Source organism: Hemitrygon akajei, chromosome 21 (assembly GCF_048418815.1).
Source record: "Hemitrygon akajei chromosome 21, sHemAka1.3, whole genome shotgun sequence".
Lineage (NCBI taxonomy): Eukaryota > Metazoa > Chordata > Chondrichthyes > Myliobatiformes > Dasyatidae > Hemitrygon > Hemitrygon akajei.
This window is the reverse complement of record NC_133144.1, coordinates 16,463,363-16,487,497: the sequence shown is the minus strand read 5'-3', so window position 1 is coordinate 16,487,497 and position 24,135 is coordinate 16,463,363. Positions and strand designations below refer to the sequence as shown.

Here is a 24,135-nt window from a genome sequence, read left to right as displayed (position 1 = left end):
TGATGAAGGTAGAGCCATAGATGTAGTTATATGGATTTCAGCAAGGCATTTGACAAGGTACCCCATACAAGGCTTATTGAGAAAGTAAGGAGGCATGGGATCCAGGGGACATTGCTTTGTGGATCCAGAACTGACTTGCCCACAGAAGGCAAAGAGTGGTTGTAGATGGGACATATTCTGCGTGGAGGTTGGTGACCAGTGGTGTGCCTCAGGGATCTGTTCTGGGACCCCTTCTCTTCATGATTTTTATAAATGACTTAGATAAAGAAGTGGAGGGATGGGTTAGTAAATTTGCTGATGACACAAAGATTGGGGGTGTTGTGGATAGTGTGGAGGGCTGTCAGAAGTTACAACGGGACATTGATAGGATGCAAAACTGGGCTGAGAAGTAGCAGATGGAGTTCAACCCAGATAAGTGTGAGGTGGTTCATTTTGGTAGGTGAAATATGATGGCAGAATATAGCATTAATAGTAAGACTCTTGGCAGTGTGGAGGATCAGAGGGGTTTTGGGGTCCGAGTTCATAGTACACACAAAGCTGCTGTGCAGATTGACTCTGTGGCTAAGAAAGCATATGGTGCATTGGCCTTCATCAATCGTGGTATTGTGTTTAGGAGCAGAGAGGTAATGTTGCAGCTACATAGGACCCTGGTCAGACCCCACTTGGAATACTGTGCTCATTGCTGGTCGCCTGGATTGGAGAGAATGCCTTTTGAGAATAGTTTGAGTGAATGCAGCCTTTTCTCCTTGGAGTGACGGAGGATGAGAGGTGACCTGATAGAGGTGTATAAGATGATGAGGGGCATTGATCGTGTGGATAGTCAGAGGCTTTTCCCCAGGGCTGGAATGGCTAGCACAAGAGGGCACAATTTTAGGGTGCTTGGAATTAGGTACAGAGGAGATGCCAGGGGTAAATTTTTTTATGCAGAGAGTGATGAGAGTGTGGAATGGGCTGCTGGCGATGGTGGTGGAGGCGGAGACGATAGGGTCTTTTAAGAGAATCCTGCACAGGTACATGGAGCTCAGAAAAATAGATGGCTATGGGTAACCCTGGGTAATTTCTAAGGTAAGGACATATTCAGCACAGGTTTGTGGGCTGAAGGGCCTGTATAGTGCTGTAGGTTTTCTATGTTTCTAACCAATGGTCTCTCTTTAAGAACTCTGTATCATGTCATTTCATGCTCGTTATTTATATTTGCATTTGCAGGGTTTGTTGTTCATTGATCCTGTTTACAGTAGCTACTGTTCTATAGATTTGCTAAGTATGCCCACAGAAAAAGAATCTCAGGATTGTATGTGGTGACGTAAATGTATTCTGATAGTAAGTTTTACTTTGAACTTTGGATGGAAGCACTTGAGCAGAACTACTCTGCTTAAGCCCCTATGTCAATGTGTGTTAAACAAGGATGCAAACAGCCTTGAAGCTGCACAAAGCACACGATACGGAAGCTACCACAAATCGACAGCAGTGGTACTGTTTCTGTGCTTAAGGAAAAGCTGCCCAAAGTTAGGAATCAGCAGAATTTGATGATTTCAAAGATAATGGCAGCTGCTAACAGTAAAGAACTTAAGACAATTTACAAAATGAAGACAGGAAAGAATGGTTGAGGTTTTCTGCTGGTTTTTGGGAAGAAATGGTAAGAGGTTCACAGATCCAAAGCACGGATGATTTCTTCTGCAACAAAGTTCCTGGAGTATGAATCAAATCTGATCATACACAGTTAGCACGATGCTATTATAGCTTGGGATGCCTGAGTTCGGAGTTCAATTCCAGCATCCTCTGTAAGGAGACCCTGTACATAGAATCCATGGGTTTTCCCCAAGTATGCCAGTTTCCTCCCACGGTCCAAAGATATCCCAGGTAGGTTGATTGGTCATTGTAAATTGTCCTGTGATTAGGTTGGGATTAAACTGGGGTTGTCTACGTTTGCTGGGATGCCGCGGCTCGAAGGCCAGAAGAACCTACTCTGCGCTGTATCTCCAAATAAATTAAATTAATGTTTCACAATGAAAAATGAATCGGTAGAGACACTCAGATTCTGTCCTAGCAGAATACTGGGATGTGCAGTCAAGATGTCCACAACATTGACCACAAGCAAGAATGGAGGCATTGAAACAGCAAGTGTCTTTGTCAGGACACCCAGTGCAGGGCAACTGAGCTTGTTATTTCCCATAAAAGGAAATATTCATCTGAAACCCAGCATGCTATCGCTCGGAGAAATCCAGATGGAATCCATCTTGCAAGAGTACAACAGTAAACAAGTTACTCGTAATCTCTTATCGCAGAGTGAGAATCATTTCCACTCGCGATACCAGCATCTGTCTTCAGGACATTCATCACATGTGGCACTCACTCTTTGTACTTGTATAATTTTTAACATTTTTCTCTTATTTTACATTCCTAACATAATGTAATTTTATGGTTCAGTTACACAGTGATGCAGTGTCCATTTTTGTTATACAACCATAGCTTAACGACAGAAGGAGATCTGAAGTTCTTTGTTTCTTGTAGAAAATGGCAACATTACGAGAAATTACAAGGAGCAATCCAAACTGAAACACATCTGCTACCAATCTGTAACTCTGGGAGGTGCCTTCTCAGGAACATCATCACCGTCATCCCATGTAATCACTATTATGATTTACAAAAGTGAATCTACAGTGTAGTACAATGTAACAGCAAGTGTGATTCGCATGCATACAAAACTTTCCTTTCAAAACCAGAACACAAAAGAACGGGGCAGTCCCCTCAAGGTTACTTGTACTAAGCTTTCATGGTTGATTGGTATTTCAACCCATATGTCTTGACACTCTTACATAAGAAAACTGTCAATCTCAGTCTTCAATTAACAGCAAACACTTGAGTTTATGTATCGAGTGATAACAAAGAAAATGCTCCCAAGCACTCTAGAGCAGTGTTAGCTAGCACACCGAGTTTGATACCAGGCCAAATGACCAAAACCTCAAAAAATATGAACGTTTCCACAATCCATGGACTCCCTTCCAAAGATTCTTCACCTCATGGTCTCAATAGTTTTTTTCCCCATTTTATTTATTTATTTATTTGTTTGTTTGTTTGTTTATTATTCTTTCTTTCTTTTGGTATTTGCACAGTTTGTTGTCTTTTGCACACTGGTTGAATGTAGCGACAGCTGTGTAGGGACAGGGTTTGTATTCTGGAAATGGAAAGAACAACCAGAAGACAGCAGAAGAGAGCCAGGAGAAATGCAGCCATGGTTGCCATCATTACCACCACCACTACCACATATACATGTCCCACCTGCAATAGAACTTGTGGGTCCAGGATAGGACTGTATAGTCATCAAAGGTCTCACTGTTAAAGGAGTGGACGTCATCATCGGATTCCGATGGCCAACTGAAGAAGAGAAAGAGGTTGAATGTCCAAATTGGTGCAGTCTTTCATTGATCCTGCTATGGTTATATTCTATGGCTAATGAATCTCAGGGTTGTATATGGTGACATATATGCACTTTGATAATAAATTTACTTCAAAGTTGAACTTTTATCCAGAAAATGCTGGAAACACTCAGCAGGTCAGGCAGCATGTGTGGAAAGAGAAACAGAATGAACCTTTTTCAACATAAAGACTTCCAGGAGCTGTAGCATTTTGGTTTTCAATCACTTGGTTAAAAATGCAGTTTTTAAGGAGCATCTTGAAGGAAACCCAGTGGCAGTTAAGTTGGGGGATGGTTTTCCAATGTTGTATTTAGACAAGTGAAGACACTTACTCATAAAGAAAGGATTAAATTTAGCGATAAACTAGAAGTCTGATATTGCAGCAGATACAGAATTACAGCGCAGCAGGAGATTTCAGGAAGAGGGAAGTGAAAGCTGTGCATAGATTTGAAAATATGCAAATATTTTAAAAACTGAAACCAATACAGATCAACAAGCATAGAAGATGTTTCGGGGGAAAGAACACAACCAACCAAGCGTCAACGGATGCCTTCACTCTGAAGTTATGGCTCAGAATCAGTCTGTCTCCATGATCTTCCATCCAGCTTGTCCTACAATACCACTGAATGGTGCCCTTCAGCGCTCAAAAACGGCCTAAGAATCAAAAGGGGAAGTTGGTGGTCATGTAAGAGAGAGTAAGTTCCAGGGGAATTAGACTGATGGAATTTCTCTACTAGGAATGTCCTCTTTCTCTGTCATAATGAGAATGACTTTTACTCTTTGACACCAAACTGTACACAAGATGTGCACATGTTAAGAGTAAATCTGATTCAGCTTGGACTTTCCAAGTCATCTTATCACTAGAAAGTTTCCTGGAAAATGGGAACAAAATTAGTTTTGGATAATGTTACAGTGTTATACACTGCCACATGTACAGCAGCACTACGTGAGTAGGGTTCGAAGAATTTTAGTAGTGATGTAAAGACAAAAGAATTTTATTGATAAAGCAGTTTTGTTTCCAATGGTAATATCACTTGATGGTTTATTAACTATAACAACCGGTATTTACATATCATGGTAAAAATGGCATGCCTACAGGACTAATTATCAAACAAAACTGAGGACATTTGCAAGGCTGAGCATTGAGAGTTTGCTTTAAGTAATTTAGGGTTTTACTAAAGTCTTGAACCTGGCCTTCAGAACATTTTACATTCCTGGAATTCCATAATAAAAATTGGATTTGGCTTATTTAATGACCAGAATTCATAGCCCTGCACTTAATTTAATGCATATTTCAGTTTTAAATACCTCCATCTGTTTAAATGTTCAGGCAATTTATTGTGGCGAAAAATCAGATCTCCCTGTGGAGGAAGGACTTCATTGAAGTTCAGCTGAGCTTTGTACACTTGGCTCCACGAAACAGGTTAGAACAGGGGAAGTGGAGAGGGAAATTGGATTGGGCAGAAACAAAAAGTTTATATAAAATATTTGTTGTTAGAATTATCCTTTCTGGGTAGGATTTTTCCTAAATTGCTGGGAAAATTAAGAATGGAAATAACAATGGCTCTGGTGAAGGTGGGGTGGGGGGGGGGGGAGATAAGAAACTCTTTCTGTTTTCAAATTTCCAGCAGAATTGTTATTAACTTCTTTACACGTTTACACATAAACAAATCATGAACATGGGAAAATAGAGCAGGAGAACGTCACCCGGGTTACCAATGTGATTGTGGCTGATTTGCTCCAGGCCTCATTTCCTCTTCTATATGGAGGCCACATCCCAATTTCCTAATCTGTCAGAAATTTATCAACTTCCTCTTTGACTACCTCCAATGATCCAGCATCCACATCTTCCCTTCCAGAGATTCACAACACACTGGGTAAACAATAAAAAGATTAGCTTTATTTGTCGCACGCACAACGAAACTTTGAAAGATACAGTAAAATGTTTTGATTACATCAATGACCAACACAGACAAATTAGAAGCTGTCAGGAATATTCCCAGTGATAAGCACTTCGTGCACCTTGGTGACTTCAACGCCAGAGTGGGAGCCGATAATGATTCTTGGCCATCTTGCCTTGGCCACTTTGGAATTGGCAAAGTAAATGACAATGGACAACGTCTCCTGGAGTTCTGCTCCTATCATGGCCTGTGTGTAACTAACTCCTACTTTCAGATGAAGTCGCAGTACAAGGTCTTATGGTGACATCCATGGTCTAAACGCTGGCACGAACTAGACATGATCATCACCAGGCGCTCTTTCATCAACTCTGTACTAATCACCGCTCATACCACAGTGCAGACTGCGATACGGATCATGCTTTAGTATGCTGCAAGATCAAACTACGTCCGAAGAAAATCCACCACTCCAAACAAACTGGAAAACCTCGCATCAACACAACAGAGATGAAACAGTCAGAAAAGGTTTCCCAGTTTGCCAAGTCAGTACAGGGTGCCATGACTACCTCCTCACAAGGAGATACCGCAACAGAACAAGGGTCATACCTTCGCGACACAATCCGCGAATCAGCACTCTCTATCTTTGGAAGAAAGACCACAAAAAGCAGTGACTGGTTTGAGGCAAAGTCCAACATCATGACTCCTGTCATCGATGCCAAGCGTGCAGCTCTCTCAGAGTACAAGCGCTCAGCATCCGACCAAACACTCCAGGCTCTTCGAGCTGCTAGAAGCAAAGTGCAACAGACTGCAAGGCAGTGCGCAAATGAGTACTGGCTCCAGCTCGGTGAGGACATTCAGACAGCAGCTGTGACAGGCAACATCAGATTGATGTATGGTGGTATCAAGAAGGCCCTTGGCCAATTGCAGAGCAAGACAGCACCCCTGAAGTCATCCAGCAGTGAAATAATCACTGATAAAAGCAAGCAGATGGAACCCTGAGTAGAACACTACTCTGATATCCTCTGGTATTCGGCATCTTCTTCTCTATGCTATTGAAGCATGCATTTGGGACGTCGACAGAAGGCATCTACATCCACACCAGGTCTGATGGGCAGCTGTTCAACCTTGCGTGCCTGAGAACAAGAACAAAGATGCGAAAGATCTTAATACGTGACATGCTCTTTGCCGATGATGCTGCTATAACCTCGCACACCAAACAGCAACTACAAACTCTCATGGACCGCTTCTCTAAGGCATGCAAGGACTTCAGGCTTACCATCAGCCTAAAGAAAACAAATGTCCTTGCCCAGAACGTAGTGGAGACACCAGTCATTACCATCGATAATTATGATCTAGAAGTGGTCCATGAGTTCACATACTTGGGGTCGATCATTAGCAACACTCTCTCCCTCGATGCTGAAATCAATAGGCGTATTGGCAAAAGCATCATCGATCCTTGATTGACTCTCCTTGTGGGTCTGGGAGAATCTGAAATTCGCTACAAAGACCAAAACTGCCTTGTACAATGCATGTGTTATCAGCACCCTCCTGTATGGTAACGAGACTTGGACCATCTACTCCAAACAGGAGAGGAAATTCAATATTTTTCACCTGTGCAGCCTTGGCCGCATCCTCAGCATCACCTGGAGAGACAAAGTCCCAAACTCTGAGGACGTCTCCTGCACTGGACTTCCCACAATGTTCATGCTTTTATGACAATGCAGACTGCGCTGGCCGGGCCACATCCGTCGTATGAAGGATGGTAGACTGCCAAAGGACATCCTCTACGGAGAACTAGCAACAGGCAAGAGGAACGCTGGTAGACCCCAGCTTCACTTCAAGGACTTCTGCAAGCGCGACATGAAAGCCTTAAAAATCAACACAGAGTGCTGGGAGGATACGGCAGACGACCACAACAAATGGCGAGGTACTCTTCAGCAACACCTAGAGCAAGGCAAAAGAGTGACCCTGAGTGTCAGTTTGAGGAGCGGACAGTGGACAACAATTCCACGACCCCCTACACATGCAGCCACTGAGGCAGAGCCTACCGTTCCAGGATCAGACTCAATAGCCACAGTCGACGCTGTTCAACAAACCAGTGACTACCAGAGGTGCAGTACCCATGGTTGACTACTACTGACGGGGGCCACAGACAGTACCACTATTCAAGCAGGTAGCAAACTGGATCAACTCAACACATCAGGCAGCACCTATGGAGGGAAATGGACAGCGGACATTTCGTGTGTTGCTCTAGATTCCAGCATCTGCCATCCTGTGTCAACAAGGTGGATCACTTCTACGTTTTTAGGGGCAAATAACAGACGGCACCTTGTAATGCACAAAAGTTTGTGATCTAAAACATTATTTGTTTCTGTTCACAGATGCTGCATGACTTGCTGAGTTTTTTCAGCATTTTCTGTTTTTATTCCCACAAATGAAAAGTCTTTTAGAGGCATAGTGTCAAACAGCAGGGAAACTAGCCCTTCAGCCCAACTGGCCCTTACTGACAAACAATTCCATTTATCGGTGTTTGCTCCATATCCCTCTAAACTTTTCCTATCCATATACATAAGAAGTAGGAGCAGGAGTAGGCTATCCAGCCCATCAAACCTGCCCACCATTCAATAAGATCATGGCTGATCTGTCCGTAAACTCAGCTCCATCTACCTGCCTTTTCCCCAGAACCCTTAAATCCCCTATGTAAAAATCTACCTGTCCAAATGATGTTAAATGCTGTTAATGTACCTGCCTCAACCACTCCTGGCAACTCAACTGTATACAAACCACCCCCTCAATGAAAAAGGTGCCTCGAGTTTCTTATTAAATCTCTCCCATTACGATGCCCTCTAGTTTTTGATTTCCCTACCTGGGTCAAACACATTCATCTTGTCTAAGTCCCTTGTGATTTTATACACTTGTGCACTCCTATGATAAACGTAGAAATCTACAGCACATTGCAGGTCCTTTAACCCACAACGTTGTGCAGACCATGTAACCTACTCTAGAAACTGCCGAGAGTTTTCCTACTTCATAGCCCTCCATTTTTCTAAGCTCCATGTACTTAAAAAGACCCTACTGCATCTGCCTCCACCACTGACGCCCGCGGTGCATTCCACGCACCCACCACTCTCAGTGTGAGAAACTTACCTCTTGACATCCCCCCTGTACCTACTTCCAAGCACCTTAAAACTATCCTCCCTTGTGCTAGCCATTTCAGCCCTGGGAAAAAGCCTCCGGCTATCCACACGATCAATGTCTCTTGTACACTTCTATCAGGTCACCTCTCATCCTCCGTCGCTGCAAGGAGAAAAGGCCAAGTTCACTCAACCTGTTCTCATAAGGCATGCGCCCCAATCCTCTGAACTCCTCCACGCTCTCATCATTTGGTTTCGTTTTCTATTTTGTATGATGTAGCTATTAATTACAGTGATCTGGAGGCGTTTGCAGTTGCCTTAGAAGTCACATGAAATCCTATCTTCGCTGCACTCGGAAAGAACCTGTCCCACCAAATCATCTCCCCGGGACCTTCCGATCTTCGCATGCACAATCTTCGCGAAGTTGATGGGTGATGGGAATTGGTTTTATGCTATGCGCAGACGCAGTTGAGAGGGGGATTCTGGGAGTTGTAGTTTGTCAGTGCTGGACGCTGGGCGACAGCTCGCTTCCAGCTCGGCCCGCCCCCTTTGAGTCAGCCGGAGAACGGCAGCCCCATGGCCGGAGCTTGAGCGTTGGCTGCCGTCTGCTGTCCGTTCGGTAACCGTGCTGCCTGCCCAGCTCGGTCGGATCATGAGAGAAGAAGAGGCGGCGGCAGCAGCACCAGCGCCGGAGAACGCGCTCGCCCCACAGTCCGAGCCGAGTCCCCCCGCTCAGGAGCGTCCGGCCAACTTGGGCCGGGAGCTGCCGCCCAAACTCTGCGGCTACTTGAACAAGCTTTCGGGGAAGGGCCCGCTCAAGGGGTTCAAGTCCCGCTGGTTCGTCTTTGACCCCCTCCACTGCTACCTGTACTACTTCAAGGGCCCGAGCGACGCGATCCCTCTTGGGTACATCGACATCGCCGATGCCTGCTTCACCTATGATCTGGAAGCAGAGGAGGGGCAGATGGAGATCCGTTCGGCAGGGAGAGACTACACCCTTAAGGTGATTAGGGTGAGGGGGGCCAAGGACGTGTGGATGGAAAGAGGGATGACCTAGGGTGTGGGGTTGGAAAGGGAGTACCCGGGTGTGGAGAGGTTAGTGAGGGAGGTACCTCGGGTAGGGATTTGAGAGAGGGGAACCCTGAGGTGGGGGGTGTGGATGCAGCGCGGAGAGCCCCTGGGGCAAGAAGTTCGGAGGAGATTCTCTTGGTGTCAAAAGAGGGGAAGAGGTCACCAGCAAGGAGGCTCAGAGTGCAGTGGGAAGGGGAGCTGAAGTTTTTTGGTGTGGAATGGGGAGAGGAATCTCTTGTTACAGGGAAGCATGAAGATGGGTTGGGAGGGGCAAAGCGATGAGGACTGGAAATGATGGAGTTTCCTGTAGTTGTGATGGTGAGGTTTTAGTCATGAGATGGAGAGGTGAGCCTAGGATGAGGTGGGTGGTGGGTTTGTGGTGACAAGCAACAAGGATGTTATTCAATGTAGGTAGAGTTGGGGAATTGAAGTTGAGTTGAGAGCTGGAAATGGGGAAAGGGTTAGAAAACAAGTTTAAAAAAGTGTTGGGAAAACTCAAATTGGTTAATATCAATAGAGATTGAAAGAATTATCATTTCATAGAACAGTGTAATATGGACCCTTTGCCCTACAATGTTGTGCTGCTCCTCAGTCAATATATAAAGCTACTCCTCAGTCAATCTAACCCTTCTCTCCTACACGGCCCATAATCATCAATTTTTCTTACATCCATATCTAAGAGTATTTTAAATAACAGTACTGTATCAGCCTCTATCGCTGACCTCACGTTCCGTTTCAGTCATCCAACACTCTGTGTAAACCAAAAAAACCCTACCTCCAACCTGTTCCCTAAACTTTCCTCCACTCACCTTAACTGGATATCCTCTGGTATTGGCTAATGCTGCCCTGAGAAAAAGAGGCTGATTGTCCACATATCTATGGCTCTCATAGTCTCATACACCTCTGTCAAGTTGCCTCTTGTTTTCCTCCTGTCATTCCAAAGAGAGAAGCCTGAACTTTCAGGTCAACAATTGTTCTTACTTCAAATTTCTAGCATCTACAGCTTTTTATTAGGAGACAGGATTAGTAATTAGGCATAGAATGAAGTTTTATTTGATTTGGGTTTGTTTTGGGTAACGAGAAAAGCTTTTAAAGAAGTGAGATTTTGGTGTTCAGTCTTAGTCAGTTGACCTGGCCACCTCCACTGGCAGTTCTTCTAAATCTTATCAAAAAGATTAAACTTTCATTGAGGAACCTACTTTTTCATTTTGTTGCTAAAATATTGTTTCCCTCTTCCTACTATCTGTTCCTGCTTCGTGCCTAGATGCATTATAACCAGCTTCAGTGTCAAGGGCAGAATCACACCTTGATAAACTTTTGGTTATAAATTAATGTATTACAACAAAACCAACAGTTGTTGGAGTTTCCTGCAATGGTATTTGATGAAGGATTACTTTGTAAATATTAAGAGGGGAGAATTCCAGATGTAATAATGCCATAATTTTCTATATAATGTGGCTCTGCTGTTACCTCAATGTGCATGTACAATTATCCTTTGCTAATAAGTAATGCACAGAGTAAAGTGCACTGTGGTTAACAGATTTTAGGCATTATAAGGTTCATGTTCAATCATCACAAAACAGCTGTAACAGTGTGACAATGGTGGTTTGAAGAACCACCTCTGACACTAAGTAACTGACAGTTGTTTCATTGAATCTCATTAAGAAGACATGAATTAAACATCTTTGGTTACTAGTTTGTACCTGTACCACATTTTTTGTCGAAGGTATTAGCTTTGGCTTATTGTCACATGTATCTTGACACAGTGAAACATTTGTATATTGTTTGTACAGATGTCTTTACACAGTGCATTGAAGTTTATATTTAAGAGAAAACAGTTATATTAGAAGTAATGAGTGGATCTGTAGAGAGGAGCTTTCAACAAGTTGCCACACTCTGGGTGCCATCTTCCTTATCTATCCAACTGGCAGACCACAGTTTGTGTAGCTTCAGAGCTGTGTGTCTGGTTTGGCTGTAGGCAGTACTGGAGCCCCAAAGGGGACTATATTGGCTCCCTTCCTGTTTACCCTGTATACCTCGGACTTTAGATACAACACTGAGTCATGTCATCAGCAGAAATTCTCTGATGACTCAGCGATAGTTGGGTGTATAATGGGAGGACAGGAGGATGAATACAGGGCCCTGATGGTGTCTTTGTCGAATACACCATCGAAGGAGATGGTGATGGACTTTAAGAAGACTAAGCCTGCTCTGCTCCCTGTTTTGATAGTGAGGATGTGGATGTGGTGAGGACCTACACATACCTGGGGGTGCACCTGGATGACAGAATTGAGTGGAGCACCAACACAGAGGCTGTGTACAAGAAGTGCCAGAGTTGCCTCTACTTCCTGAGGGGACTGAGGTCCTTTGGAGTATGCAGGCCTCTCCTTCACATGTTCTACCATATGTTCTACTTCCTGAGGGGACTGAGGTCCTTTGGAGTGTGCAGGCCTCTCCTTCACATGTTCTACCAGTCTGTTGTTGCCAGTACAATCTTCTATGTTATGGTGTGCTGGGGCAATGGCATCAACACGGGTGATGCCAACAGGCTCAATAAACTTATTAGAAAAGCTGGCTCTGTTATAGGAGTCAAACTGGACGTACTGGAAGCTGTGGTAGAATAAAGGACCCTACGGAAAATCCTGGCAACTATGGACAATGTTTCTCATCCTCTGCACGCCACCTTGGCTAAACAGAGGAGCACTCTTAGTAATAGACTAAGATAACTACGTTGCTCCAAAGAGTGCTAAATGATGTCATTCTTATCCTTGGCCATTAGGCTCTGTATTGAGTCAACCTATAGCCAGGGAAGTGATGACCCCCTCCTGTTAGACTGTTTGAGGTCACATGTTTTTCGTTCTTTCTTACTTCCTTTCTAATATTTGTATATTTGTGCAGTTGAAATGCTGCTGTGGCACTGTAATTTCCTTTGGGATCAATTGTCTTATCTATCTTATGTGGATGGGTGGGTTAGGAAGTTTACAGACAACACTAAGTTTTGTGGAGTTATGGATGGTGAAGTAGATTGCCAAAGGATATAGTCAGATAGACCTTAAAATATTGGAGCAAAATTGGGCTGTTTGGCCCAGTGCATCTGCTCCACCATTCCATCATGGCTGATTTATTATCCCTCTCAAGCTCATTCTCCTGCCTTCTCTCTATAACCTCTGATGTCCTCACTAATCAAGCACTCGCCAAACTCTGCTTTAAATGTATCCAATGACCTGGCCTCCACAGCCATCTATGGCAATGAATTCCATAGATTCACCACTCTTAGATGACATGCTGAATCTTAACAAACTTCTAAGAAAGTGGAGGTGCTGCCATGCTTCTCCCCTGTAGAAAAGTTTGTCAAGAACAGGCATTGTCATGGAAGCACCATGATTGCCTATGCCATATGACATGGGACATAGTGAATGAATAGCCCTCTCCACCTGATACCCTTATGAGCCTGGCTCTTGGGCTTCTGGTTTCCTTCTCCTGTAGTCAATAATCAGCTGTCTTGTTTTGCTGGCATTAAGGGGGAGGTTGTAGTTGTGGTATCATTCAGCCAGATTTTCAGTCTCCCTCCTATATGCTGATTTGTCACCATCTTTGATTCAGCCAACAACAGTGGTGTTGTCAGTATACTTGAGTATAACATTGGAGCTGTACTTAGCCTCACAACCATAAGTATAGAGTGAGTTGAGCAGGGGGCTGAGCTCACAGCCTTGAGATGCACCTGTGCTGATGGAAACTGTGGAAGAGATGTTATTGCCAATCCAAACTGACTGAAGCCTGCAAGTGAGGAAGTCAAAGATCCAGTTTCACAAGGAGTTATTGAGGCTTTGGTCTATAGCTTTTGGCTATTTTTCAGTGTAAACCGTTTCAAACACGATTAATAGCTATCATTTATAAACAGTTAATGAATGCTCGCATGTCACCTAATGATAGTGTTCAATGCATCTGGGAAGTAGAACTTCAACATTCACTTTCAGATAATCAATGGAGTAAAATTTATTATCGAGTCAATAATTAATCTATCTGCACACGCCATACCTTAATTCAGTTTAAGATAGTACACAGGGCTTATATGTCCAAAGATAAATTGGCGCATATTTTTCCTAATATAAGCCCTATTTATGACAGATGTAACGCAGAAGTGGCTACTCTAAGTCATGTTTTGGTCATGTGTAAGCTTAAACAATTTTTGGAGGGATGTGTTTGGAATGTTATCTAAAGTTATAGATGTGGATGTTCAACCCAATTCACTTACAGCAATTTTTGGGATTATTCCAGAGGAAGCAAGCAAAGTGTCTGCTTCTGCTCAACATGTGATAGCCTTTTCAACTTTACTGGCTAGGAGAGCTATCTTGCTATACTGGAAAGACTCTAATCCACCTACTGTTTTTTATTGGTTCTCCTCCATTATGTCATGTCTAAGCTTGGAGAAAATTAGAAGCCGGACATTTGATACATCCTTTAATTTTGAACAAGTCTGGCGACCCTTTATTCAATATTTTCACATGATTTAATTTATATTTATTTATTTATTTTTATTTATTCTCTTTTGGGAAAATCCTTATCCGTGAAGGTTCGGAGATAAATGGAAGGATGTTTTTTTTTCTCTTTCCCTTTTTTCTAATTTTATCCTCAATTGGACTGCCCAATCTTTCTTTTTCTTTCTTTTTTCTTTCTCATTTTTTTGTTTTAGTTTAGTTAGTAGGGTTTTTTCCCCTTTATCAAATAAAATTTCCAATCTTTTTTTTATGATTGCTATGAGGAGTTGTAGTTTTTTTTGACTATATTGTATATATAACAGCGTAACATTTTACCTATCTGATTTTGACATTATATACTTTCTGTTTTTTTTTATTGCTGTTTATATGTCTTTTGTATTATCTGTTTGCTAAACTCCTCCTCTGATTAGTATATTTTTTATTTGAAAATCAATAAAAGGATTGAAAAATGAAATGATATGTTTCATTATCAGCTTCTCAAAACACTTCATCACAGTGGACATGAGTGATATGAGACGATGGACATTGAGGCTGGTTACCAAGCTCTTCTTAGTATAATTGAAGCCTGTTTGAAACATTTGGGCACCTCAGACTGCCCTGAAGCAAGAGGTTAAAGATATCAGTAAATACTGCAACCAGTAGATTTGCTCTGGTCTTCAGTATTTGGCCAGGTACATCATCTGGGCCAGTGGTTTACCCTCCTGAGGGATGCTTTCATGTCATCCTCAAGGACAGAAATCACAGGGTTGTTGGGGGCTGTGGGAGTTTATGAAGGTACCTCCATGTTCTGTCAGTACATAGTTAATGGTAGGACCTTTAACAAAGATGATATTCAGAGGGATCTTGTTGTCCAAGTGCATATGTCTCTAAAAGTGGCAGCAGAAGTTTATAGGGTAGTAAAGATGCTGTACGGTATGCTTGCTTTCATTGGTCATTAATTTGAACTATTTCTTGCTGAAGAACAAGAAGGTAGTAGACAGAAAAATGGAGGACTATGTAGGAGGAAAGAATAGATTGGTCTTAGAATAGGTGACAAAGTTGGCACAACATCATAGGCCAAAGGGCTTATATATTCTGTAATGTTCTATGTAACCTGAATGGTCATTAATCTTGATGTGGATAAGTGACAGAAAAACATTATTATGTTTTTCAAATTCACTGCGGAAAGCTTCTTTTTTGATAATCAGTATGATCATGACTGCCATTTCTTATTGTAACTAATGTAGCAACCTATCTCTAATTTCCTTCATTCAGATTCCATCTTTCCATCATCTTTGGAGTAATTAAATATACAAATGCTAGAAATCTGTTTATCCACTTTATCTGAAGCTGGCATTATCACTGCTTAGCTTATCCAGAATGTTAATCACATCTCATCAGCATCTTCTACCTTAATGAAAATTAATTAAAAATATTCATTTAACACCTCAGTCATGACCGCTGCCTCCTTAAGCAGATATGGATTTTGGATGTGTTTCCCTTTCACTTGCATATTTTTTCGATTCCCTTTAATATTTGCTTGCAGTATTTCATGTGCTTTTTCTTTGCCTTTCATATATCCTTTAGCTCCCTCCACCTCCTTAATAAATTGTTATCTGTCATTTACAATCTTTTGCTCAATTTTGCTCGGATTGATCAACCATGGAGTTCTGACTTTAATTTCTCTGCCTTTTCCCTTATGGTATATACCAAAACCATTGCTGAAATGTCACTACTTTAAAGATCTCCCACTGTTCACTTTTTTTTTAATTGAGCTCTGATTCTAGTTATCCTGGCCAGATCTGTTCCTATCCCACAGAGCTTTGTTTCTTTTCCATTTGACTGTTTTCACTTTATTGTGGTCTGTACTCTAAACATTATGTTTAGACTACAGATAACTTGATTCTTGGCTTGCTTCAGTTCCCAGCAAATTCAGCAAGGCTGCCTTCCCTTTTTGGGCCAGAAACATACTAAATCAAGATGGTAATTTTTTTGACCTTCCAGTGATCAAATATTCTCCTTAATCAATACTGCCATTGACCCTCTCTTCCAGGACAACTTGTATATGGGAATATTTACAACCATTTCATATCTTTTAGCCAGGAATCTGTAGTTGCCACATCATTAATTCTGCCTGAGAGTTACCAACTTTAACACACATAATTGTATTTACATTTGTATGTAAACAAGTCATAGACTTCCTTCTCTCTGTCTGCTGAGATATTTTATTTTTCTTGTTGTGATGCCACTTGCCTCTTCCCAGTTCATTTTCCACCTTTTAAAAAATGCTGCCTCTGGTTAAACCCCCAGCATTCTGCTAAATCCACCAACCAAAGCTCTACTTCAGGACATTGGTCTCAGTTCTTGTTTTGAGTGCAATCCATCTAGCCTGTTAGATCCCAACTTCCTCAATACTCAATGAACCTAGAGGCCTTCTGCAGCATCTCTCCAACCACTAGTTTTTCTGCGCTATCATCCCACTGGATACTGAGTGTAATCAGGTCCTGCTTTTTAACTGTTCAAAATCTGCATGTAGGCCCCATCCCCCTTTCTGTCTAGGTTATTGGTAACAATATGGACCATGACTTCTAACTTTCCCATCTCCCCCACTCCCCAGAATTTTCTGGAGCCACCTGCTGATAAGGAGGCAACAGAAAGTCCTGGAATCACTTGTGTAATCACAGAAATGGTTGGGTGTTTTCCTAACTATAGATCCTCAACAATTATTATTCTTTAACCTCCTTTACCTGTCTGTACAGGTGTGTTACCCATAGTGCTGTAAACTTGTCTGACAGGAAATTAGATGACATTTTTTCAAATTAAAATTTAACATAGTTTTATTCATAAGCTTGTTTAACAAGGTGAACCTGGAGAAGAAGGGAAAAGTTTGAAAAATGTCTAGCATTGGATGAATTAATATGGTACGTGTGAAATCCTGCTCATTTGGGATTACAAAACAAAATTATACATCTCATTTACCAGAGATTTGTTCTAGTCGCATGTTTTTTTTGACATTCTTCACAAGGTTATATCATGTTGTCACAGGATTTATTTTGGAGCGGTTTTATTGTAAACTTTTTATTCATAGAAGCTGAAGCTCTCTACTTCTTTCTCAACAAAAGAGCCAACCAGTTTCCCTACACCACCTTCCTCTGTCTGGCAAAACTGGTTCTCATCTTCAACATTTTCTCCTTCGGTTCCTCCCACCTTCTCCAGACTCAGAAGGTAGCTTTAGGTCCAGGCTATGCCTGCCTTTTCATTGGCTATATAGAACGGTCCTTGTTCCAAGCCTTCCCTGGTAATATTCCCCAACTTCTCCTTTGCTACATTGACGACTGTACCAGTGCTCCTTCATGCACCCGTGCTTAGCTTGTCAATTTGATCAACTTCACCTCCAACTTCCACCCTACCCTTAAATTCATTTGGTTCATTTCTGACACCTCCCTTCCTTTTCTCAATCTCTCTGTCTCCATGTCTGGAGGCAAACTGTCTCATTTGGTACGTTGATGGAGAAGATCCTGAGAGGCAAGATTTATGAACATTTGGAGAGGTATAATATGATATAAGAACTGTTAGCATGGCTCTGTCAAGGGCAGGTCATGCCTTACGAGCCTGATTGAATTTTTTGAGGATGTGACTAAACACATTGATGAAGGAAGAGTAGTAGATGTAGTGTATATGGATTTCAGCAAGGCATTTGATAAGGTACCCCATGCAAGGCTTATTGAGAAAGTAAGGAGACATGGGATCCAAGGGGACATTGCTTTGTGGATCCAGAACTGGCTTGCCCACAGAAGGCAAAGAGGGGTAGTAGACAGGTCATATTCTGCATGGAAGTCGGTGACTAGTGCTGTGCCTCAGGGATCTGTTCTGGGACCCTTACTCTTCATGATTTTTATAAATGTCCTGGATGAGGAAATGGAGAGAAGGGTTAGTAACTTTGGTGATGACACAAAGGTTGGAGGTGTTGTGAATAGTGTGGAGGATTGTCAGAGGTTACAGTGGGACATTGATAGGATGCAAAACTGGGCTGAGAAGTGGCAGGTGGAGTTCAATCCAGATAAGTGTGAAGTGGTTCATTTTGGTAGGTCAAATATGATGGCAGAATATAGTATTAATGGTAAGACTCTTGGCAGTGTGGAGGATCAGAGGGATCTTGGGGTCCGAGTCCGTAGGACGCTCAAATCTGCTGCACAGGTTGGTGCTGTGGTTAAGAAGGAATACAGTGTATCGGCCTTCATTAAATGTGGAATTGTATTTAGGAGCCGGGAGGTAATGTTGCAGCTATATAGGACCCTGGTCAGACCCCACTTGGAGCACTGTGCCCAGTTCTGGTTGCCTCACTACAGGAAGGATGTGGAAACCATAGAAAGGGTGCAGAGGATATTTACAAGGATGTTGCCTGGATTGGGGAGCATGCCTTATGAAAACAGGTTGAGTGAACTCGACCTTTTCTCCTTAGAGCGAAGGAGGATGAGAGGTGACCTGATAGAGGTGTATAAGATGATGAGAGGCATTAATCGTGTGGATAGTCAGAGGCTTTTTCCCAGGGCTGAAATGATTGCTACAAGAAGACACGGGTTTAAGGTGCTGGCGAGTAGGTACAGAGGTGATGTCAGGGGTAAGTTTTTTACTCAGAGAGTGGTCAGTATGTGTAAAGGGCTGCCGGCAACGGTGGTGGAGGCGGATACGATAGGGTCTTTTAAGAGGCTTTTGGATAGGTACATGGAGCATAATAAAATAGAGGGGTCTGGGGAAGTCTAGTAATTTCTAAGGTAGGGACATGTTCAGCACAACTTTGTGGGCCAAAGGGCCTGAATTATGCTGTAGTTTTTCCATGTTTTTATAAACATACCAATTCAACTGCTATCTTGACTATTCTTCTATCCACCCTGTCATCTGAAAAATGCTATTCCCTTTTCTCTATTTCTTCATCTCTGCTGCATCTGTTCCCAGGATGATGTTTTCCTTTCTAGAATTTCAGAGATATTGTCCTCCTTCAAAGAATGGGGATTCCCTTCCTCCACCATTGATGCTGTCCTCACCCGCATCTCCTCCATTTACTGGACATTGACATTCATCCTATCTTCCCACCACCTTAACAGGGAATTCCTCTGTGATTCCCTTCTCTATTCGTCTTTCCCCACTAATCTCGCTCCTGGTACTTGCCTCTGCAAGTGGCCAAAGTGCTACACCCGCCCATTCATCTCCTCCCTCACCTCCACTCAGGCCCTCAAACAGTCATTCCAGGTGAGGAAACACTTTGTCTGCAGATCTGTTGGGGTCGTTTATGGTACTCAGTGCTCCCGATGCGGCCTCCACTGCATTGGTGAGACCTGTCGTAAATTGGAGCACTGCTTTGTTGAGCACTTCTGTTCCATTGGCCAAAAGCAGAGTTTCCCTGTGGCCAACCATTTTACTTCCTATTCCCATTTCCAATCCAACATATCGGTCTGTGGTCTTTTCTTTAGCTATGATGAGGCCAAACTCAGGGTGGAGGAGCAACACCTCATATTCTGTCTGAGTAGTCTCCAACTTCGTGGCATGAACATTGATTTCTCCTTCCAGTAAAAATTGTTTTCCCTGCCTCCCTTCCCTTTTCTTCTGTTCCTCACTCTTGCCTCCTATTTCTTCTCACCTGCCTATCACCTCCCCCTGGTGCCCCTCCTTTCCTTTCTCCCCTGGTCCATTCTCTTCTATTACATTCCTTCTTTCCAACCCTTTACCTTTCTCACCCACCTAGCTTCACCTATCACCTTCTATCTATCCTCCTTACCCTCCACCCACCTTTATATTATGGCATCTTCCCCCATCCTTTCCAGTGCTGAAGAAGGGTCTCGGCCCGAAACATTAACTGTTTATTCCTTTCCATAGATGCTGCTTGACCTGTTGTGTTCCTTCAGCATTTTGTATGTTGTTATTTTTAAGGAAGTTGGCTATGATTTAAACCAATTTCCGTTCCCTGAATCTTCTGTTAGAGGCCTTTTGCTATTCAGAGGTTTGTGCTCTGTCTACGATTGAACAAGTTATTTATTAACTAAAGTGCAGTAAATTATTGTGCAAGAAATTATTGATATTTTGCTTGGTGAGTCATATGATGGAATTTGTTGCAACATTCTTCAAATTAGGGGAGTTGCTCAGTAGAGTTTTAGTTTGCAAGGAATGCTATCTATGCTACCCTTAAAGCATAATCAAACCCAAATTCCGGCACAGGTGGCACAGCTGGACACCTAATAATTGGAAAGGTATTACTGAAATTTATTCATCTTTCTGATCACTTGTAGTAAGCATACTGCTACTTTACATGGTCCTTCTGATTGGTATGTGCATTATTGTGGACCTTGGCAAGAATTACAGTGCTTGTTGACAGCTTCCGCATTTCTTTGCCCTTCATAGAAATTATCTGGATAGGGAGCAGTACAAGAGAGTGCAACCACCTGGGGCAGATAGTTATTGTTTCTAGGTTGCACTTAACTTCTGCATTTGCATTGGAAGCATGATGGACCTCAAGCCAATTAGACCCCATAACTTCGCCATCACTGTTAAGAGAGGCTTCTAATCAGTCATTAGACTGCAGTCAAGAGTCTAGTCTTCCCAGGTAGCTAGTAGCTCTGCACAACTAATCGGTGATAACATAATTTGAGAGTCTTTGCTGCCTTTGGCTATGGTATGGACAGCAAAGGTGAAGATGCTTGTACTTTTGAGATCTTTAAACTCTCAAGGCATGATTTTTTAGCTGAATTGTGGATAATTTCTTACAGCAGCAGTCTCCCCAACTTACAGCAGCAGTCTCCCCAAATGTTACTCTATTGGCTTATGTTGTAGAGATCTGTCTTTAACTTGGGACTGGTAGGCTGATTGAGTATGGTGTGTTGTACAATGATAGCATGGCCCTTTAAGTTGATATCTAAATGAGATGTTCTTTATTGGTTATTTATTTCTATATTCATGAAGAACATAACGTCTTCGTGAGTGGTTTGGATAAGATCCCATCATCCCTGCTACAGGCTTTTGTCTGAAGTCTGCCTTTCAGCTGAATCAGTGCAGCAGAAGTCATTTGCATTCCAAGGAGTTCTGAACCATAGAGAACTGTCTTGCATTTTGTCCTCTGAAACTGAAACCAGACTAAAACGAGGATCCAGTGAAGCTGCTGGATGCAGATGGGAATCTTAATTATTGTATCTTTCAGATCCAGTAATACCATTTTCTGTTTGTAAAGGTCGTTGATTAGAACATGGTGAAACTTTATGCAAGTCCATCGTTTATGACCCAATACAGACTCTTAATACTTTAAGCAAAGTTTATACTGGTATTTGGTTCTTGAGACTGTTTTCTTTTCCAGATCCAGCTTTCCTTTGGGGAAAGACTCAAGTAGGCTGAGTGACCATTGAATAGATTCTCCTCATTTCTTAGCAGGAGCAGAACTTCCCATCTACATTTGTACAAATCTTACACAATTTTATTTGTCTAATTTTATCTTATATTTTGTAAGAGAAAATTTTGTTCTCTATCTCGTTTTAGATAGATAGATAGATACTTTATTCATCCCCATGGGGAAATTCAACATTTTTTCCAATGTCCCATACACTTGTTGTAGCAAAAACTCATTACATACAATACTTAACTCAGTAATAATATGATATGCATCTAAATCACTAACTCAAAAAGCATTAATAATAGCTTTAAAAAAAAGTTCTTAAGTCCTGGCAGTTGAATTGTAAAGCCTAATGGCATTGGGGAGTATTGACCTCTTCATCCTGTCTGAGGAGCATTGCATCAACAGTAACCTGTCGCTGAAACTGCTTCTCTGTTTCTGGATGGTGCTATGTAGAGGATGTTCAGGGTTTTCCATAATTGACCGTAGCCTACTCAGCGCCCTTCGCTCAGCTACCGATGTTAAACTCTCCAGTACTTTGCCCACGACAGAGCCCGCCTTCCTTATCAGCTTATTAAGACGTGAGGCGTCCTTCTTCTTAATGCTTCCTCCCCAACACGCCACCACAAAGAAGAGGGCGCTCTCAACAACTGACCTATAGAACATCTTCAGCATCTCACTGCAGACATTGAATGACGCCAACCTTCTAAGGAAGTACAGTCGACTCTGTGCCTTCCTGCACAAGGCATCTGTGTTGGCAGTCCAGTCTAGCTTCTCGTCCAACTGTACTCCCAGATACTTGTAGGTCTTAACCTGCTCCACACATTCTCCATTAATGATCACTGGCTCCATATGAGGCCTAGATCTCCTAAAGTCCACCACCATCTCCTTGGTCTTGGTGACATTGAGACGCAGGTAGTTTGAGTTGCACCATATCACAAAGTCCTGTATCAGTTTCCTATACTCCTCCTCCTGTCCATTCCTGACACACCCCACTAGGGCCGTGTCATCAGCGAACTTCTGCACATGGCAGGACTCCGAGTTATATTGGAAGTCAGATGTGTACAGGGTGAACAGGACCGGAGAGAGTACGGTTCCCTGTGGCGCTCCTGTGCTGCTGACCACTGTGTCAGACCTACACTGTGTTAGTGATTTGCAAATTCTGTAAGGGCAGATTTCTGCAATTCTGACAGCTGTAACATGGGGGTTGTCTTTATTGGCTTCATGTCTGTAATCATGGACTATTGGTTTGAAGTTATAAATTGGAATTTAATCCTATGGGCTAGAGAATTTACTTATAATTGTTTCTGGACTAAAAGGTTAGTAACAGCATGAGGTGATAACAATACCCCTACATTGTTATTAAAAGTGAAGGTGATTCACTACTTCACATTGGGGGGGGGGGTTGCTGGGGAAACAAAATCTCATAATCTGATCTGGTTGATGTCACTTCAGATAAATATAGTTGATTCTTAATTGCTTTCTGAAATTCCCTGGCAGGATACTTGGGGAGAATTAGACGTTAGCAATAAATATGTACTTTGGATAATATGTCAATGTTAAATTTTTCAGCTAGTTTTTGGTTTACCAAAAGTTTGTTTTACATCTGTATTTCATTTTCTGTAACTATGTGCTGTGTAGGCGCTGAACATTTAAAAAAACTAGATTTATTCTTTCTTTTCCAGCTTATTTTGTGTCAGTGTGGTAGACAACTTATGGTTGGGTCTCTCTAAGGTAGCTTAAATTGGGAAGTATGTTTCAACTTTCCCCCTTTCTTTGGCAGGATGCTTGGTGTCCTCTGGGTGAATCTCTGGCCCAAACTTAAAAGAACATTACAGCTGTATATTGCCATTTCTCAGCTTGTGCTGAGTCTCGTGGCTACACACCCATTGCGTTGAAAGCAATGAAGAGTCTTGGCCTGCCTTTTATAGCTTCTCAGCTATTTTTAAACATCATTGTTCCTTTTCTGACTGCTCATTTTCAACAATAGTTCGCTCAATAAAAAAAACTGCAGCTGGATGCTCCCTTTTGGTGACCATTTAATTGCATTGCTATGATTAAAATCTTCAGCTTTTGTTTTGCCTGCTTGGCAGTATTTGCACCTGCAAGTAGATGCAGTGTGTAGTGAAACTGCGGTGAAGGATAGGCAGATGGTAGGGCAAACTTCAGTCAGTAGGATGGGCTGAAGTGTGCCTTTAAACTAAATAGTAGGTTCAACAGTTTGGAAAGCGAGGATAAAATAAAAGGGAAGGAGAGTGCAAGAGTCATTTACGATAGTCTCCAGAATAAATAAAAAGAGAAAAAGGGTAAGAATTTAACTTCTAGTAACATGGGGGAGAAATTGAACAGGGTGATTGATGAATACAGGACTGAAAATGTTATATTTGAATGCATGCAGGATACAGAGTAAGGTAGATGATTTTATAGCACAGTTAGAAATTGTCAGGTATGATGCTGTGGGCATCTCTAAGTCACGGTTGAAAGAAGATCATAGGAGCTTAACAAACAAGGGTACACATTGTGTCTATAGGACAGGCAGGTAGGCAGAGGAGAAAGGGCGACTGTTGGTTTAAAAAAGTGAAATCCGATTACAGGTAGTCCCCGAGTTACGAACGTCCAACTTACAAACCGAGGAAGGAGAACGCCGTCTGCCATTTTAAGTCAGATCGCGACGCCATCTGCCATTTTAAGTCGTTGCCGTTGACACTGTGTTGAGAGTTTAACTTTGTATTTGGCTTAAATTTTTCTTAGTAAGATTCACCC

General features: G+C 42.3%; 1 protein-coding gene across 1 annotated transcript in view; it reads left to right on the top strand.

The window, feature by feature from the left end:
• Positions 1–8,993: 8,993 nt before the first annotated feature.
• tbc1d2b (TBC1 domain family, member 2B) overlaps positions 8,994–24,135 on the top strand; it is a 103,420-nt gene continuing 88,278 nt past the window's right edge. The window contains exon 1 of the mRNA XM_073024873.1: positions 8,994–9,451. Within this exon, the coding sequence (XP_072880974.1) occupies positions 9,101–9,451 (351 nt within the window). The 5' untranslated portion in view covers positions 8,994–9,100. The remainder of the gene's footprint in view (positions 9,452–24,135) is intronic.